Source organism: Colletotrichum tamarilloi, assembly GCF_030869305.1.
Source record: "Colletotrichum tamarilloi strain Tom-12 chromosome Unknown Scaffold_156.1, whole genome shotgun sequence".
NCBI classification, from domain to species: Eukaryota; Fungi; Ascomycota; class Sordariomycetes; order Glomerellales; family Glomerellaceae; genus Colletotrichum; species Colletotrichum tamarilloi.
The window spans coordinates 1-18,491 of NW_026849539.1; the positions used below are offsets into that span (position 1 = coordinate 1).

Consider the following 18,491-nt stretch of genomic DNA (forward strand, 5'->3'; position numbering starts at 1 on the left):
GCCCTTTCTCCGGAAACCTCTACGTCGCCATCAAAGTTCAGAACCTCTGCGGTTGAGGGCCGCCTCCGACCATTGCGGCCGACCATTGCGGCCGACCATTGCGGCCAACCATTACGGCCGACCTCTGCCGTCGACCTTTCCGGCCGGCGCCGCCGCAGGGCAGCTTGCCCATCCCGAATTGAATGGCGGTTTTCGTATCGAAATCACTATATTGCGTTGAGCGCGTGCTTGGGATACATTGCGCGTATTGTGTAGTTAAAAAGTGTACTGTATCGTGTGATTTCCCTTGAAAGCGTGATCCCGTTAAGGTCGATCTTTTGTGCCTGTAAAGCCGGAAAAAAAAACCACCACATAAAACCGTCCCTTATATTATATTTTAAAATAATACTTAGAGGGTAGTTAAGGGAGCTATAAAAAGGTCGTTTAGATTATAAGTTTATAATTATATTTATAAAATTTTTATAATAATAAACCTTTTTATATATTATAAATCTCTTAGTTTTATAACTCTTATAAAGTTATTTTTATTACTAAATAAGAATATTTACGTTTAGAAATCCTTTTTTTTAATTATATAGTACTTTTTTATACTATATTATTAAGCTCGTTCGTTATATTAATTTATTAAGTAGGTAGTTACTATAAAAGTATTTCTTTTTACTAATTTAACTAGTTAATTTCTAATTATAAGCCGGCTATAAAGAAGTTATTTAATAAAAAAGCTATTTAAAATAATAATAAAAAACTAATTATTTAAGTAGTTTTATTAATTAATATAGTTTAATATAATAAACGTCGACTTCTTATAAGTAATAAAAAACTATAATTACTTAATTCTATATAATATTTAAAAATCGCTTTTTTTTTTATTTATTTTTATAAAATTAATTAATACGAATCTCTTATCCTATACAATATTAAAAAGTCGTTTTTTTTATATAATAAAATACCTTACTAATTTATAATAATAGAATTTAATTACTAATTAGTATTAGTATCCTTATTATAGGGTAATTAGTTCGAACTATAAGTTAATAAAGAGATTAATTAAACTATATAAATTTTTATATAAGTATAAAAAAGAGGTTCTAACCGTAAGTTAGGCTAGCTATAATAATTATAAATAGGGCCCCTAATTAGCCCCTACGCAGTTGGCCGTATGCCGCGGCCGAATTAAACTTCCAATCTGACAATTAGAGTGTCTCACAGGTGTATAAGACCCTGACTAATGATCACAAAGTCATCTATCTTCACGATGAAACCGCCACATCTAGCCGACATAGGGTACCTATCCTCGAAGCCGAGAGTAAGTGCGTAGTCTTAGGGAAAATGTCCTTGGAGCAAATATAGCCTGAACTAACAAAATCCACCAAGTTTGATGTCTTCAACTTGCTCCGATCATTTGGCTGGAATGAATCAATTGTTGAAAGCTACAAAGGGTGGCGTCATCCACATGAAGCGATCATCGCGAGTAACACATAGTTGAGCTAGAAAAGTGTGGAGGTGATCACGGATATCGTCGGTTATCTCACATTGAGGAATACTGTGGGCGCACATTGCCACTGTTGTGGCGCTCAATCCCTTCCTCAGATGTTTAGCATTATCCACATGTTCGAGCTCGTACGGCAGCTGGACCACGACTTTCACAACGAGCTACAAGAGACTCGCGCGTTGCTTAAGACCGAGGTGACCGGTGCTGAGTTCATGGACCAGGAAGATAGTGATTTAAGGGAATGGCCATTGCCTTGTTGTTCCTCGCTGATGCGGCTTTCAAGTCTTGCATACTGGTTGACTCTAGGCACCCAAGACGAAGTACACATTTGGTTTTGCAGTCGGATTAGGAATGATGATTGATGAGTGAGCATCATTATCGATATCACCACAACCGGGGAATGTATTCTATTGTTCCTTATTGAGCCAGTAACACCAATCAGTCCTACCACCGCAAATCTTGTTCGACCTCATACCTCGCAACTCCTCGTAACTTGGTGCAATTAGAACCTGCAGTGGAACCTCATATCACGTTTAGGAAGGGAGTTCGGGAGGCGGGGACAGCCCGGAGTACCTAGCCTTCTTGGATGTGGCAGCTCCACAGCCGCCGAACCATGTGGGCACTGGTCGTTCCTTCCCGGCCGAAATTCAACTTCATCTGCTCCTGCCCACCTACCATGTCCATCTCTCCAGCTGGGTATTTGCCCGGGTATCTCTCACTGTGTGATCCCGTCACCTGATTCGATACGTACTTGGTCCAGAAAATTCAGTGAGTCTCGAAATTGTATTTTTTCGAGCCTAGAGCCAATAATGCCCTCTTTTCGCCCCACCCACCGCGATCACTTTGTTGATGTCCCAGCGTCAGTTGAACTGCCCTTTTGATGTTCCATTCAGAAAAAACAGCATCAAGTCAGCAGAATGGTTGGCCACATGGCCTTGTACGTGTGATTTCACAAAGCAGCCTTTGTGCCTGTTTCCTCATATCCCTTCAAATATCTCCCTGCTGCAAACACAACAGATAAGCCTCGACGCAATGTTCCACATCAGAATGGCCACCGCCTTTGAAGCTCCTCAACCACCTCTCAGACGCATTCTGTCATTGTCCAAAGGGACACAGTCAAGGCCGTCAGGGTCCACCGGCTGAGTAGCTTGATGCAGACCGCTGACGCACCAATTCAAACTCATCGTCACTTTGAGCAGGTCCAACTCGAATCCCGTCACAACCTCTTTGAGATGTAAGTCTTCCATAAGTGACAAGTCCATAGAAACCTAGGTTTTGTTAGCAAAAATACTTGTGGGCTGTTATGGAGGTGCTCAAACCAGGTCCGAAATCTGCACACCTTGCTGAGCAGCCTGCCTATTGTTGGCGTTAACGGCATCTCTCATGCGACCGAGTAGTTGTTCAGCTTCATCTTCCACCTTCTTAAAGGTTTCTGGTTCCTGATCGCTCGTGGTCGACTTGGTTTCGATGGCTGAGCGGACGCTCTCGAGCCTTTCGGAGATCGTACTGGACTGAGATTGAATGGCAAAGGTCACCTGCATGCGGTCCCAGATCTTTTCCATCTCCTGCGGCGGTAACAGTCAGCTTTCCAAGATTCATGACCTAAAATGTGTGCTGCGAGGGCCAACTATACCGCTTCTCCTCCCATGATGACCGTAATCTTTCTGCCATTCTCGTCGGTGGCCACTTGTTTCTTGGGCTTGTCCTGTTTGCCGCCCTGATTACCCGACTGCTCAGTGGTCTCTTGGTGGATCTTTCTGGCCTTCGTCCCCTTTCTCTGCTTTTTCCTAGATACGTTCTTCTTTTTGGCCATTGTGAGGGGATTTGGCTGGTCGATATGGGGGCAGATTCGTGTGGTTGGTGAAGGCTACTATCTGTATGGAGAGTACTGGGGATGAAGATTGGCCTGTGTTGAAGATAAATGTGGAGGGTACCGTTTGACAGTATTTGGACAGGTTGGGAATGCGGAGGGTAAAGAGGGTAAGCTAAAGTGTTGGTTCAGAAAGGTTGCGGGTGGAGGCAGATTCTGTGCAAACGGCCACGCGCCCACGTCGCGCGACGTGTCGTGCCTGTCAGGCACCAACCACAACGTTTGAGTCTCCAAACTCAGATGGGAAGCGACTGAGGGAGACCATCGAGTCGACCAATTCTGAACATGGCTCAGAGAGGTATTGTACATGTATCAGTTGGTAATCGTAATTCTTGGCAGGCTGGAGTACTTCCTCATGTGGAAGCTACAAATCTCACTTATCTCCGCTCACCAGAACAAGCGCACCACGCCGAATGCCAAACAGCTGGGCAACTTCTACACGAGAAACGTTGACTACCTGGATGATTCCAGTAGGCTGCTGATACCTTAGTTGGGTTATACGCTGGACTACCTTTGGTTAAGGACGTGCCCCTGCTTCCCACCACACTTGCGCCAATCTGCTGTCGGACCCCGGTCCGGCCCGCTGGAAGTGTCTTCCGGTGGTCCCCATTGGCCTGCAAGCCCGCTGCACTGCCTCCTCACCATCCCTCTCTGCCAACCACATTCGTCCGGTGACATTCCCAGACCTGTGGCGTTTTTGACCGTTGATTGCGGCTTAAAAGTACTTTGACAACGCGCCTTTCCAAATAGTACATACCGAAGAGCATTGCCTTTGGCTTCGTCGTTGTGGATAGCAATCTTGCTTACGCCCCAAATAGATTGGAAGTGTAAGATGGAGGCACCACCTTGGGTGTGCCGTAGACTCTTTGTAGACAAGCAGGACAACATGATCTCAGGTGTCCTCGGTTTGGAACTGGGCTGGGCTCCAACGAATCACCCTTAATGAGGGCTTTCGTCGTTCGAGGAAGTTTGGTAGGAAAGCTGATCTTGTTGCATTTTCTCATCACATTTAGGATATTCGACACACAGTCGGGAATGCTAGGCTGACTGTAACCTTGGAATTGCCGTCTCTGATTACCCTATCCTTGAATCCCAATACTGAAGCCGGTGATCCACTAGGTAGCCCAATCCTTCACCTTCTTAATCCCAAAGACTAAAGACTTTGGTCTTGAAAGCATATCTAGACTTTGCCAAGAGCGCATGACCAACCGTAAGCTAGAAGGATCTCACATATGGTACACATAAGTTGTGTTCGGCTGGGTACGCGTCTCAAAGGCCTCAAGCTCCTCCTGAATAACATCACGGGCCAGACCCTCCATGTTCTCTCCAAAGTCCTCCTCGATCTCGGCCTTCACATCCTTGTGCAGATCGGTCTTCATAGCGTCCTTGACCTTGGTAACCTCGGCAGCAACGGTAACGGGGACCAACGCCTCGATCTGAGAAAGCATCCACTGAGAGTCATCGCCGGTCTTCTTCTTGATGGCATCATCCATCTGCTTGGAAAGCTAGTTCTTGAAGTAGAAGTCGAGAGCGTCCTGCAAGTTGGCGACGACACACTCTTGAATGATGGGAACAGCACCTCGGATGGCAGGGAGCATGTGCTCCTCAGTCTTGGCCGCAATAGTGGTGCCGATGGCTCGCTGGGCGTCGTGCACAATTTTGAAGACATCGTTCTTGATCTCTCCCTTCATGGTGTCTTTGAGCTGGTCAAGGGCATCTTGCGTGAGAGCGACCTTGATTCTGTTGAAGACCTCTTCTTTGATCTCATTCTTCAGCTCATTGTTGACTTCGTTCTGGATCTCCTTAAGCTCGGCAATGACACCGCCCTTCACGTCCTCCATGATATCGTACTTTAGCTGGCTAACCATCTCAAGTCTCATCTCGCGCTTGACGTCCTGCTTGACCTTGAACGTGATGTCGCGCTTGAGGATACGCTTCAGCTCCTCTCTGAGCTCATAGTAGAGGCGGCCCTTGATGTCGCCGGTGAGCTCCTGAGCGAGCTCCTGGATGAGACGCTCTTCGATTGAGCGCTTGAATTCTCCGTCGACTCTTGCCTGAAGCTCCTTCTTGAGCTCGTTCTTGAGTTCATGCATGATGTGAGCCATGAAAGCAGCGGTGTTGTCGCTGGGGAGCACCTGATCAAAGACAGGCGTCTCCTTTGACGGGCTGACGGAACGGTGGAACAAGGGGGAGTTACGATTGACAGAGGTGTCCCCAAGGGAAGAGATGTCGGACAGAATTGAACGCTCAGACTTGATGCCCTTCGAGCCAGACAAGGCGTCCTTGGACGCTCTATGCATATGTCCCCAGCAGCAATCGTCAACAGTGTCCTTAGTAGGGCTGACGTTGTTAGTGCCCTCGATATTGTTGGTATATTCAGTCGTCATAGCGCTGCCGGTGCAGCCAGAAGCGGCAGGGCGGTGAACGTGGTGCTCGTTTGCCATGAGCTCAATCGGCTCACGATTCAAGGCCTGGATGATGTGCTTCTTGTTGTCGGCCTCCATGTTAATGTGCTGCTGCTTCTCATTCTCAAAGGCTTCCTGAGCCGCAGCAATCTTTTTGTTGGTTTCGTCGAGACTGGCATTCAAGGCGGCTCTCTCCATCATGAGCTCCTACAGATCCATGGTCAGTATTGTAATCATCGGCGCTCATCAATCACATCGTAGATTCATCACTGTCAAAAAAACCAGTGTGAGAACTCACCTCGATGAGGTCGACAGATTTGACCGTCTTAGGAACGAGTTGCATCTTCGCGAACTGGTACACCTGCAATGATCAGCAAAATGAATCAAAATTGGTGCGCAAAGAAATTCTTACTCTTGGTACGCGTTATCTTGTGATACTTGTTGAGCTTTTGTTTTGGGGGATGCTTGAATGTGAAGATCGCAAGGTAAAATGAATTACTGTGCGAAGTGCGAGCGGAAGCGTGTGTATGAGAGGGGAAGAGTGAGGCAATGCGCGGGTGAGAGAAAATAGAGGATGCGGCTGGTAGAACGCGAGATTATTTTGAAAGCGCGTTGGGAGACCGTCTCATAAATTCCTGAGTGGGAAGGCGCGATCGAGGGAGGAGCTAGGCTTGGAGGTTGAGGCAGGTGCCAGCCATCAAACCCAGACTCACCTCACCTTCACCGTTATCCTCACCTTGGCCTTAGGTGAGAAGCATTCCAGGCACTCCAGCTTACAGACAAGATGCCTGAGGTATTTCTCTCTGTCTAGCTACCGGACGAAGAAAGGAACTTGTCAACTGCCATATAATGGAAGACGGAACGGGGCGGCTTCTTATCGAGCTCTCAACAGCATTAATCCGGGTTGTAGCAAAGTCTCTTTACGCTGTGTTGCCTGTATGAACCACCCACTTGATGAGAAAGATTCATCGAACTCAAGTTTGGCCGGATGTAAATACAAATGATGAATGGCGTGCCATCCTAATGGTCCCATAGACCCCTTCCTCGTCCGGGAAGCCATGAAAATTTTGCTGTTCCTCATCGCTTTGAGCCCTCAACCAACATCTTATATCTTCAAGCATGCTGCTTACTGTTGTATCTCTCATTCAGATCGGGTATGAAGACCTTTCCGCCCCCCCCTGGTGTCGAGTCTTATTTCGTCTTGGGTCATCTTTGTTGCGTTCCAAAGTCTCCTTCATCCAGCTTCTGGCCTTACATCTGAATTTGTTCGAACAACTACCTCTGTCTGTCTCGGAGAGACGATTCCCCGGTCCCGTTGTTGAGCATTGGTAGTTTGCGGGTGTCGGAGTGACTTGCAATCGGTACATGGAAGTGAGATCTCGCTTCCCAAGTTGGGCTCATTCATAGAACCACCCGTATAATCTGCCTTTAAGCCGCTTCTGATGTGTTGTTTTTATTCGGCTGAATTTTGTTTCCCTTTCTTGGCATACAATTTCCGCAGTAATCCATCTTCGGGGTCCTCGGGATCCTCGGGGTCTTCATACTTGCGCTGTCGCTTGAGTCCCGTTGCGACTTATATTTGCTATTGAAAACAGAGACAGTGTATGTAGTGAAGGCAATATTCTCTTGCGCCTTCTTTGTTCACAATCACCCTCATGAGTCTCACGTATCATTTGTCGCCCACGGTCAGTATTAGAGATCTCAGCTTGCAGCCGGCGGGGGTCGCCATTTTGAGCACGATTCCTGCCGTCAATGAGCTCCCCCAAGTTAGAACCGTTTGACATCTATCTTGCAAGCTCCGTTTTATTCAAGCAAGCTTTTTTAGAGTGCCTATAAGACCAGAACCACAGCCATAATGCGAAGGGATTTCTGCAATGGTCCTCCTCATAACAGCGAGAAATTTGACGGACAGGGGTGGTTTGTAGGGTGCCACCTGCACATTGAACGTCACATCGACAGTGGTTTGGGCCCTTATTTACCTCCCGTGAGTCCCGTCCTTGCTTCACAATTGACAGTCCCGATCATTAGGAGCCTGGACCGTTTTGGCCGCCGAGAATAACTCCAGCGCTTCGAGTCAATGAGTTTTGGAGTCTCCCGCGCGCGCAGTTTTGCTGACGTGAACTTAAAGTTTAGGGCTTTATTCATGCTCGGATTGAAAGCGCTCTTTTGACGTCTCATAATTAGCGAGAACGAGGACGCAACCAAAGGAGAAACTTGGCCTGAGTAGTCATCCTGGCAGATTGCCCCCTATAGAAAACAGAGTGCCCTAACCGGGCCCACCAACCTACTTGGCTGGTCCGGGTACTTGAACCATTTGAATTGAAGGACCTGACTCAGCGGGAAGGAGAAGCTTAAGAGCGCGGTCAGGGCCTCTCTGACTTAGGTTGCTGCCAAGAACATGGGGGCTGAACTTATGTAGGGGGGGAGGTCCAACCGTCCAAAGAGCCTGGACCTGATTAGCATCGGAAAGGGACGAAACACTTAATCAAAAACCAACAGTGAGGGCCAACTTTAACTCCTGAATTACACTCATTCTGACGGAAACAGCTCGGTGGCCTTCCCATGTGCTCACCCTGTCGCCATGTTTTCCCATCCTCGACGCTAATATGAACATAGCCGCAGAGTTTTGCGTCGCCCGAGCCCGACATTGCACGTATCGGAGTGCTCTCGATAGGCGCAGAGGATTCTAATCAGGGCGTACGCGCAGATGAACTCCCCGAAACACCAGTGTTGATCCCGTTGTCGTGTTCGTACTCTTCAATCCACACAATGACTCGTGCGAGAACAGACTCAACGCCCCTGAGCAATGTTGAATAACCCGTCTCAAGCTCATCAACCGCTTCGATTGTTGGAACTTGAGATTCCCCTTCGCGCCGTAGTCGAGTGAAGTTAAGCACCTGCAAGACCCGGTTGTACAAGGTCATGAGTTCTTCCTTCTTCTTCAGGAGCAACTGGTAGTCTTCCGCAGTCTTGGGTTGTTCCTCAACTTCGCGAGTGTCCAGATGTTCAAGTGCGACTGACACAATTTTTGTCACGGCCGCGATGTCTTGTGCGTTTATGCCCTCAGATGTGGGGGTGCTCGTTGGCGGGTTATCGTTGCCCTGATGGTACGTCAACGGTTTTGCTGGCCTTTTTGGCAACTAACTTGCCCTGGGCCGATTGGAAGGAGACGTACATCGACTGAGCCGGCCATCATCAAATGTTTGGTGTTCGACTATTTGTACGACATGAGTGCATGAGCTTGCTTGGTTCGCGAAGCGCGAAGCGGGAAGCCGAGGATTCAATGTGTCTGATCGGTTGCAGTCGGATTATTGTGAGATTAAGGCAGCGTTAGAGATGTTGGAAGTAGGAAGATGGGGACCTGTGGGAAGATAAGGTAAGCGACTTTGACAACAGATAGGGAGAGTGAGATCAACGACCAGGTAGGTAACAACCGTGGGAAATCCGAAGCGCTCAGCAAGGAAACTGCTCTTTGACGCCCTTTTCTTATGTTGGAACCATGTTACTGACCCATGCTCTTTCCGCTGGGCAGATTCTATCAACTCCAAGACATGTCAAATCTGCAAAAGGGCAGAGTCTTTCATTCAAATTACAACGGCGGTAAGGCTGAAGTACTCCTCAGGCCTGAGCATGAATGAAGGAAGGCAATTCTGTCAGGGATCTGACTCAGCTGTCACCAGGTTGACCCAGGTTGCCTCCCGCCAGACCAACTGCTTAATTACAAGCCATGTCCCATACTAGTGTCACATATTTTATCGTCCTGTGGTTCTGTTGGTATTTCATCGCATTTATCCTCGTGGGTTCATCTCGAGCCACGCGTGCTAAAACTCAGTCACCTCCTATCGTCGATTCGTTGCTGGGCTCTTCCGGCCAATTGTCCCATCCAGAACTCCGGTCCGCCACAGCCAGAACGCGAGGCCAAAGAGATTCACTCAGAGCATGCTCAACAACAAATTGACGCGCGTCATATTCTCGATGAGGGCAATTTGAACACGGTCGAAAGCGGCCTGGAGTGTCTCTCCCATATTACCGCCCCGGATGACTTCCATCTCAATCTTGAGTACTGCCTTTCGCTGGGCCTTGTAAACCGCTAGTCCTCTCGTGTACTTGACGCGCTTGCGGCGACGCCATCTCTTAGTAAGGTAGGCATCAATGTCGAGGTCGATCATACAGTCTCCGACCTTGTCATGAGCTGCGATGAGAGCCTGAAAACACGAGACGATTAGCATGGCAGTCATGATCGATTGGGGGCCTTCAAGAGCGAACGTTGCTTACGTCGAGGAAGAGCTGCAATTGCCAGAGGACTACGGGGCTCTGGTTCTTCCACAACAACATCTCCTCTTCTGGCTTGTACGCGAGAAGAGGCTTCTCGGTCTCTTCGGAGGTGCCGTCTCTCTCGGATCCGTCTTCGACAGTTGGCTAGCGAGTAAATAACCGATTAGCAAAATTTCCGAGGCATCTGGTGAGTCCTGAGCTTACGCTGTGGGACGTCGCCATGGTTGTGGTTTGGTAAGTAGACGTCAATGCTGTTTTGATTGGAAACTTCTCGAGGGTGAAGGGATGCTTCTCGGACGAAGAAGAATTAGGCAGAGAAAGGGTTTCTCTACCTTGTCGATTAAGAAGATTATCCCACAGGCACCGTGGGCTCTAATGATGCCTCTGCCTCCCGCCGATGGAGCAAGGGGAGGCACGCCATCCGGGAGCCTCAGGTGACGAGCGCACCTGGAGATTCCATGTGTCCCATTCAGGCTATTTGTTGAGAGTTTGTAAGACTCATAATTCACAAACCATCCTGTGTGCGGGCGCCGTAGGCCACTTGTTTGAAGTGGGCGACGAGGCTCGAAATGGTCAGTCGACTTCTTTTGCCCTTTCTAGTGGAAGATTCGCTGTCGTTGCGTCCAAGCTAGGAGGTGTCGACGGGAAGAAAAGAGTCAGAGAGATCGAAAGTCCCGGTCTGGAGAGCCTGCCTCCAGCCGGCATCATCAGGGTGAAAAATCCCGTGAACTCGAAAACTAGATGGTTCGCGCGTTTGTTCTGATAAGAAGAACTGACGATTTCTTCGAGCATATTTTTATGCAGCACTGAACTGCTTAGAGCATTCTTCTTTATAGCACTAATTGCTCCGATCAAATTCGTTTGTAGCACTTCATCGCTTTATTGGGATTGTGCCGTCCGAGGTAGATCGTCTGGTGTATGAGACGAGGAAGTCAAAGTTGCCGCGATTGTTTACCAGGTTGAGACGGTGATAGAGAAGGAAGGTAGCTAGGACAATGTGACGGATCAACTTCCGTCCCATTTGAGCTGCCTTACAGACAGGGAAGGAAGGTTCCTTTGTTGAGTGCCTCAGGCGGTGAGCCAGTGAGTATTCTCCTTGGCACTTGTCTGTCACAACATAAAGGCAATAGTCATATTGTAGGACAAAGGAGCTCATGCTGCTGTTGTTTGACTTGTTTCTTTGACTGTAATCACGCGCCAGCAGACCTGATTTGTCTAGACTTACTTACAGCACACACTTCCAAGTACCAGGATCTTTGTGGTCGCCAACGCCTCGGTACACGTTGTGGTATGGCCACCTGCAATGTCTACGTTTGAAATCAACACCACTGTCACTGGTGCCATTCTTGTACCAGGTCCCCATTATGGTGTCTGGAGCCACTTCGCTCTCAACCCATCGAACCATCGCCATCAGCACGTTTTCCTCCGGTGCCAAACTGGAAGTGCTTGCTGACTGGTGGCCGATAAAGGTCGCCCCATTACCGCTGTCGAAATGGGACCTGTCAGAGATACGGAAAAATTGGTAGAATTTGTCAAGAGCCTTTGAGTTCATGCCCATGGTTTGCGGGACATGTTCGTAACATCGAGGGGAATTCTCACTCGACAGAACGCCATCGGCTAAACCACGCCAGTGGAGAAGCTTGCCACCACGGTTCTGGAAAGCCGATAAATCACCATCCCAGGTATCGATGTTGAAGTGGTTAAGACCAGAAGCAACGGTGTAGTTCTCCGGACGGAGGGGCATGGCATCCCAGCTGGAGTCGTTGGAAATGGCATAACGATACCAATCCGACACGGATGAGACTGCCCTGGAGAAGCAACTGTCCACCGCTCCGGTAAACTCGGATCCAAGCTGCATCTTGAGGTAGGCCAGGCTTCCGGCTGCATCCAGCACAGGTGAGTAAATGCTCTTGAGCATCTCAAGTTGGGTACTCATAAGGCAGCCAGTGCTTTGAGTTTCAGTGCACAAGAGGCCATCAGGTTTGTAGTTGCAGAGGTTAGGCGACCCCAAGATACCGTCTGCAACCCCATCAAGCTGATCGCACTGGTCAAGAATATCTTGATGAATGATAGCCTACATGTCCAGAGGAATCAAGTTCGCAGACTCGGGCGTCCCAAGAAGGGGATAAAACTGAATAGCCCCGATGTCAAGTTGTTCCACACAATAGTAGGCGCTCCAACAACGACAACATTGAACAGGTCAGGAAAGGGCTGGACTGTCTTCAGTCCTTGACGTCCGCCAGTTGATCATCCGAGGTTATAGCTCTTATCATGGGCCGCTCCGTAAAATTCTTGAGTGATTTCCTTGCCAACAGCAACCCCATTCTGGATGGAGCGGTAGGCAAAGTCCTGAATGACGTCGAGATTGTGGAGAAAGGGGGCTCCAGTGTACCCCTGATGTCCATTGCCGGTCGCAATGGTTGCAAAACCGAGAGAGGCACCGTATTCGAGGTCGTAGTATTGGATACAGCCGCCTAGTCCGCCGTTGCCTGTCACAAGGAACCTCCCAGACCAGTCCTCGGGCAGCCATGCCTCAAACCAGAACCCGGAACGGTTCGAGGTAGGGACATGAGCCGTAATGCGGCAAAGATTGACCGATACAGACTGAGTGAAGATGCCGCACGTGGCATCGGCTTCGGCGAGAGCGAGCTCTGTTCCGGACGTGATGTACTCTGACGTGAAACAGACACCACCAGCTGAAGACGTGAAGGACTCGCAGTGCTGCTGGAAGTCTGCCATGCCATTGACGAGTTCAACCAAGAGACCGGCATGAGCTAACAAGCCTCCAACGCTTGGTTTGACCATCGCTACGCCTGTTTGGTAAGGTGTAGCGAGTTTGAGACAGTGTGCCTTCAGCCGTAGTCGCGACTGGGCAGATGAAAAGGTTGAAAAAGTATGACGCCGGGTATGAAAATGAACCTACACCATGGGAACTGAATATATTTTATCCTGAGGAAGCAGAGCAGCTTATATAGCCAATACCGGCCACTCACTTCAGGAGATATGCATGCCAAGCCTCTGCTCCAGAATGAGTGGAGGCAATCAAGAAAGTGAGGAACCACAACGTGAGCAAGTTCCCATGGTTTTATCCGCTAAGGCAACATGCACTACTGTCAGCTACCGTGGTTACCGGACCTGCCTATCAAAGCTGATTGAAGCCTCGGATAGGTTTGAGGCCCTGTCATTGGCAATGATAGTGGCTGCACTCGGCCGACAACGGGTATGACATCAGCCCCTCCGGACCATTGAACTTGTAGCAAGAAGAGAGGGAACTCAGTCAATGCCACTACGCTTCTTTTTATTCCAGAACGAGTTCAGGGCACAAGGAAAAGAGAGCACATATTCTCGCAGTCTAGAACCCTTACGTAAAAATCGGCAAGACATTGCAATAACTCAGCGAGGTCATGCGATGGTTCTGTTTGGTTTCAAAAGGTGCTCCAAACCAGCATCCGTTTCGTCATGGGCTGTCTTCACTGTTGGTGTATACCAGGTCAACTGGCCATGAATTGGATTTCGGCAGATTTTAGGCGGCCTTGCGGGGAGCTAGTCTTCTCAAGCCTTGTGTCCAGAATCAACGCTAGACTCTATATGAAGTGCTAGAAGATTACTAGACCCTGACCAAGAAGTCGAAATGATGTTACTCGCTGGTGACTAAGTACCTCCGAGGGAATATTTGCCTCTTTAGGTAGTTGCCAATGGTTATCGTTGCCGGTTGTCACTTTACGGAGTGCTCAGGAACTTGGAGTGTGAGGACTCACCCCTGTCCCGCTCACTGCGGTGCGTCTGGTGGGTCATTTAGCAAGTAAGGTTAATTTGTGTCTGGGTCATCAAGTCCGGGCTTATGTCCATTTTGTAAACCTCAAGTGTGCTGACATACTACTTAGCAGGACTATCTTACTAGGAAACCTTCTCTTTACAGAGGATAGCGACCAACATCGAACCCACACTTTTTGGCAAGTGTACACATACTTTCCATGTTACTTTAAAACGGTTTGATCATGCAAGCTGTAAGCCATTTCCCATAAAGCTCAGCGACTATTCACAGAAGCGATAGAAACCATTGTCGATCTTTACTGTTTGATACTTGAATTAGTACTCAACTCGTTTGAGCCCAGATGTGCCTTCTACAAGCCCAGAGTAGCTTCAGAAAGAGCCAGAGAGAGGTAGACATCGACCGGACCAGGATAGTGAGAGGATCTCTCAATCTCATGGACTCATGGCTCTGGGAGTTCAGGTGTGATCTACTTAGTGAATGGTACCTCGGGTTCTCCAAGTCGGCCCGAAGATGCGTCCATATCTACTGAAAGGAATGTGTTCTTTGGGTCTCCCAGGGTAGACACAATCAAGCCCACAGGGCTGATATTTCAAGAGGCAACGAGCTTCGGGCCTCTCCGAGAGACCCCGCGCAGGAATAGGATGCGAGAGCGAGTGTGGGTCGTGAAAAATGGAAGTCGGGTCACGTGACGGGTAGTGAGGGTTCAAATGATTGAAGCTATCACGACATAGGTAGGTAATGAGAAGATTATGTAGGGAGCAGGATACAAGTTAGCTTTGAACACCCTTATTGTACCATTTCTTTCGTATTAATGGCCGTTTGTGACAGTTTCCCTACTCTGTGAAACCATGCAAAGAAACAATAGAATGAATTTGAACACTTGATGCCAGTTGGTCGCAAATAATCTACATTTCCAACTTCTCTCATTCGGCAGTCTTTGTGTGGTATCTAGGTATGACTAAGCTTGTAGCGCATTCCATGTAGAAAACTACCTAGTAGCTTAGCTTGGCTGTTTTTGATGGGGGGAATCCGAGGATGTGGCTATGCGTTCAATTAGGCGGGGCTGTGCTGTGATGCTTGCGTACGGGGGCTGATCAAGGAATTTTCCTCAATTGTCATATCAATGGAATACCTTCCGCTCGTCCACTCTTAGTGCAGTGGTTCTGGAACTTAGAACGCATCAAGCTCTTGAGAGGACGCACATTCATGAATCGCGAATGCCGACAGCTGAAAAGGGGCCACTGACTGGGATTAAGAGCTCCGCGCGTTCCACGGGGAACGGTGCTTGACGAGAATCGCCCGCGCGACGACAGCATGGTTCGAGAAACTCGCGCCTCAGCGCGTCACAACGATTCGAGCGACACCGGAAGCACAGTGGCAGACAACGCCAGGGCCCAAGAGACTCGCCGCTCTCACAAGAAGTCTCGGAATGGATGCGCAGAGTGCAAGCGCCGTCACATTCGCTGCGACGAGCGTCAGCCCTCATGCGCGAATTGCGAGGTGGCAGAACGTGCCTGTTTCTTCCCACCGCCAAAAGTGAGCAAGCAGAAGCGCAGACAAGCACAAAAACCTCAATCACAAGGCGAAAGGTCACAGGGCACATTGGAGCGAAACGCCCGATCACCATCACCAGGCTCCAGAGGAAGTAGTCATTGCAATACAAACAATGGTGCGAATGCGCTGATTGAGCGCGCACAGCTGCCCTCACAACCAGCTCATCGTCAACAAAGCAACTCATCCGAACTCACTCATGCGCCAAGCTATCCGTCTCATGGCATGCCATCAAGGCCTGCAGATGTGCCAGCCGCGGTTGGTCTCGGCCTTAGTTCTCATCAGAGTGACCAGACTCAATCCCCAGCTTCGACGACGCAGCTGAGCGGCACCCATGCTCCTCCTCCATCTCTAGACTGCCAGCTCGGCTTGTCAATATTAGGCACGCCAAACGCACCCTCAGAGGCCATCTACACACCACAGCACATGATATTGCTACACCATGCAGCCTCAGTCCCATACTTCACCGGCCCAGCCCGAAGCGCCCTCGACATCGCCGTCCGACGCGCCGTGGACTCACCCTACCTCCTCGACGAGATCCTCGCCTTCACAGCCTTCCACATGGTCCAGCTCTATCCCGGGTCATCCGCCCATCTCCACGACCTCGCCACAGAGCTCCAGAACCGCGCTCTCTCATCCTTCACCCGCCTCACGGAAACAGTAGCCAGAGACGACAAGGTCACCGCCGTCCCTCGCTTCCTCTTCTCCGCCATCCTGGGCAGGCATGTCCTCGCCGACACCCTCGCTCACTACCGCTCCGACTTCAAGTCCTTCATCGACCGCCTCGTCGAGTGCTTCAACCTCAACCGCGGCGTCAAGTCCGTCACCCTGCCGGCCCGGAACTTCCTCCGAGACACCGAGCTCGCACCCGTCCTCAACGTCATCCTCGAGGCCGAGAAGAGGATGAGCACGAGGGGCGACGAATGCGGGTCTCTGAAACGCCTCCTAAATGACTCCGACCTCAGTGATTCGAGCGCGAGAGCGTGCCACGAAGTCATCGGGCTTCTGCAGTGGTGCTTCGACATTTGCCGCGTCCTCGACGAAGGAGACTACGCCCAGGCCGCGTCGTCGTTCTCTGTAAAGGTGCCGGTCGGCTTCGTCGATATGCTGCGGAAGCACCGTCCCGAGGCACTCATCATTCTGGCACATTACGGCGTCTTGCTGCACCGTTGTCGTACCTTTTGGCCCTTTGCTGACGCTGGCGCCTTCATTATCCGCGCCGTTGCTAGGCATTTGGGTAATTACTGGCAAGAGGCGCTTTCGTGGCCCCTGCTAGTGCTTGAAACTGAGCCGTGAGCCATTGTATACCGATTCCACGTCGCTGTACAGGCACTGGATTTGAGACACGAACCATATGAGCACAGGATCTACTCGGGAATCATCTTAGTAAGACTGTGTATATATGGTAACGTCTACACCACGCTGGGACACTACCTCAAAATTATGTCAACATGTTTTCCAGCATTGTGTTCCTCAAATCAGGTGTCCTTTTCCCCAATCCAATTACGGGAAAGCGGCCTTGTTCGCCTCCAAGAACTCCTTCCAAGTAGTCGCCTTCAGCCCAACGCCAGCCAAAAGCTCCTGACTCTCCTTCAAGTCCTTACCGGCATAGTACCCGGGCTCGTCAATAAAGAGGTGGTTCTCGAGCATCTCGTCAGCCATGGCAGCCATCGGACCAGCGAAGAAGGACTTGTACGTCGCAGCGTCGACGGGCACGAAACGGGCTGTCTTGCCAGTGACTTGCTCAAACTCGGCGACGATCCGCGTGGGCGTGTAGTAGTCCTCAGCTGCCAAGATCTGCTTGCCGAGGAGGATGCTCTCATTGCGGATTGCCGCGACCACGTACTTGCCTACAAAATGAAGGTATTAGCATCGGACTGAGCGCTTCTAGGAATCACTCACCAACATCGGACTCGGTGTCGATGAGAGGGAACTTGGCCTTGTCGCTGACAGGATACGCCAGGTTGTAGACCCCATCCTCACCCTTGCGAATCATTTGCAGTGCAGAGAAGTTGCTCATAAAGTACCCCGGCAGGACAAAGGAGCTGGGGATGCCCTTGGCGCGGATGTAGCGCTCGACCTCGGCCTTGTCGTCAAAGTGAACAACATGCTTGAGGCGGCCGTTGGTGGTCTCGGTGACGTGCAGCAGAGACGAGTAGATGAGGTGCTTGACGCCGGTCTCGGCCGCGACGTCGGCCACGTTCTTGCCATGAGCCTGCTCTTCGCTGGCGCCGCTCGTGAAGTTGGGCGTGGTCATAAAGAAGACTGTGTGGGAGCCCTTGATCGCCTCGGCGAGAGAGGTCTTTGAGTTCATGTCGGCCTTTCCCCATGTTAGAAATCTCTCAGTCTACATCAAGAATGATAGTAGTCGGATCATACAGAAACGACTTCGACGCCCTTGCTGGCTAAAGCTTGAGCTGCGGGCTTAGAGATGTCCCGAGTGATGCCACGAATTTTGTACTCCTTTGATAGAACGGCGTCGGCGAGGGCTGCTCTCACGACGGAACCGCCCTGATTGCCAGTGGCTCCGAAGATGGTGAGAAGTTTAGACATGCTGAAGATACAAGACGTGTTTTCGGGTTGAGTCTGGCGGGTTGGCCTGTGTTGAGGAAGATGATGATTTTCAGTCTGTGGGATGTGAGGGGGGAGGCTAGACACGCACACGAGCATCGCTCGACTTTATAGCTACAGCCCGATTTGCAGTCACATGCAGTACGTATCTTTGTCGTGTTCCTATACTTCCATTCTCTTGCCTTTGACGAGTCTACGCAAGCATGCCATGAATCAAGCAGTTGCGTCTCGGCTCTGAGCATCGGCCCACGATGTGGGCCTTTGGAAGGCGGGATTCCCGACTTACAAACACTGTTCCACCAAGGACCGGACTTTCAGCCGTCGGTCAGAATCTCATCAAATTCAATTCTGATATGATAAGCAAGAAACAATGACGTGGAAGTTGAGGTACACGTACATCTTCGGGGATAGAGACGAAGTTACTCTTGCCAAGGCTACATTGAGTGCGAGTCGGCCTTCGTCGGAGACCGGTGCCACGTGGGTGGGGATACGCCCTATGTTAGAAGCTTGACTATCAATATCCTGATTCTAATTGCAAGTCTTCTCTTCGAT

At 49.8% G+C, this 18,491-nt stretch overlaps 8 protein-coding genes across 8 annotated transcripts; 1 reads left to right on the forward strand and 7 right to left on the reverse strand.

Annotated features, from left to right (window-relative positions):
• Positions 1-2,562: 2,562 nt before the first annotated feature.
• Positions 2,563-3,305, reverse strand: CTAM01_15285 (uncharacterized protein; the record flags this gene model as incomplete). Its single annotated transcript, XM_060531283.1, has 3 exons — positions 2,563-2,760; positions 2,812-3,057; positions 3,126-3,305. 3 exons carry the CDS (start codon positions 3,303-3,305, stop codon positions 2,563-2,565), a joined length of 624 nt encoding a protein of 207 aa, XP_060374113.1.
• A 1,283-nt stretch (positions 3,306-4,588) lies between these two features.
• Positions 4,589-6,110, reverse strand: CTAM01_15286 (uncharacterized protein; the record flags this gene model as incomplete). Its single annotated transcript, XM_060531284.1, has 3 exons — positions 4,589-4,867; positions 4,937-5,974; positions 6,066-6,110. The coding sequence occupies 3 exons, from the start codon at positions 6,108-6,110 to the stop codon at positions 4,589-4,591; spliced, it is 1,362 nt and encodes a 453-aa protein (XP_060374114.1).
• A 2,347-nt stretch (positions 6,111-8,457) lies between these two features.
• On the reverse strand, positions 8,458-8,960 carry CTAM01_15287 (uncharacterized protein; the record flags this gene model as incomplete). The annotated part of the gene is made up of 2 exons (XM_060531285.1): positions 8,458-8,868; positions 8,943-8,960. 2 exons carry the CDS (start codon positions 8,958-8,960, stop codon positions 8,458-8,460), a joined length of 429 nt encoding a protein of 142 aa, XP_060374115.1.
• A 739-nt stretch (positions 8,961-9,699) lies between these two features.
• CTAM01_15288 (uncharacterized protein) lies at positions 9,700-10,264 on the reverse strand (the record flags this gene model as incomplete). Its single annotated transcript, XM_060531286.1, has 3 exons — positions 9,700-9,972; positions 10,043-10,186; positions 10,247-10,264. The coding sequence occupies 3 exons, from the start codon at positions 10,262-10,264 to the stop codon at positions 9,700-9,702; spliced, it is 435 nt and encodes a 144-aa protein (XP_060374116.1).
• A 1,003-nt stretch (positions 10,265-11,267) lies between these two features.
• Positions 11,268-11,978, reverse strand: CTAM01_15289 (tannase and feruloyl esterase; the record flags this gene model as incomplete). Its single annotated transcript, XM_060531287.1, has 1 exon — positions 11,268-11,978. One exon carries the CDS (start codon positions 11,976-11,978, stop codon positions 11,268-11,270), a length of 711 nt encoding a protein of 236 aa, XP_060374117.1.
• A 311-nt stretch (positions 11,979-12,289) lies between these two features.
• CTAM01_15290 (tannase and feruloyl esterase) lies at positions 12,290-12,847 on the reverse strand (the record flags this gene model as incomplete). The annotated part of the gene is made up of 1 exon (XM_060531288.1): positions 12,290-12,847. One exon carries the CDS (start codon positions 12,845-12,847, stop codon positions 12,290-12,292), a length of 558 nt encoding a protein of 185 aa, XP_060374118.1.
• Positions 12,848-15,131: 2,284 nt separating this feature from the next.
• On the forward strand, positions 15,132-16,664 carry CTAM01_15291 (uncharacterized protein; the record flags this gene model as incomplete). Its single annotated transcript, XM_060531289.1, has 1 exon — positions 15,132-16,664. The coding sequence occupies one exon, from the start codon at positions 15,132-15,134 to the stop codon at positions 16,662-16,664; it is 1,533 nt and encodes a 510-aa protein (XP_060374119.1).
• A 207-nt stretch (positions 16,665-16,871) lies between these two features.
• Positions 16,872-17,921, reverse strand: CTAM01_15292 (uncharacterized protein; the record flags this gene model as incomplete). Its single annotated transcript, XM_060531290.1, has 3 exons — positions 16,872-17,218; positions 17,271-17,688; positions 17,748-17,921. The coding sequence occupies 3 exons, from the start codon at positions 17,919-17,921 to the stop codon at positions 16,872-16,874; spliced, it is 939 nt and encodes a 312-aa protein (XP_060374120.1).
• Positions 17,922-18,491: the final 570 nt, after the last annotated feature.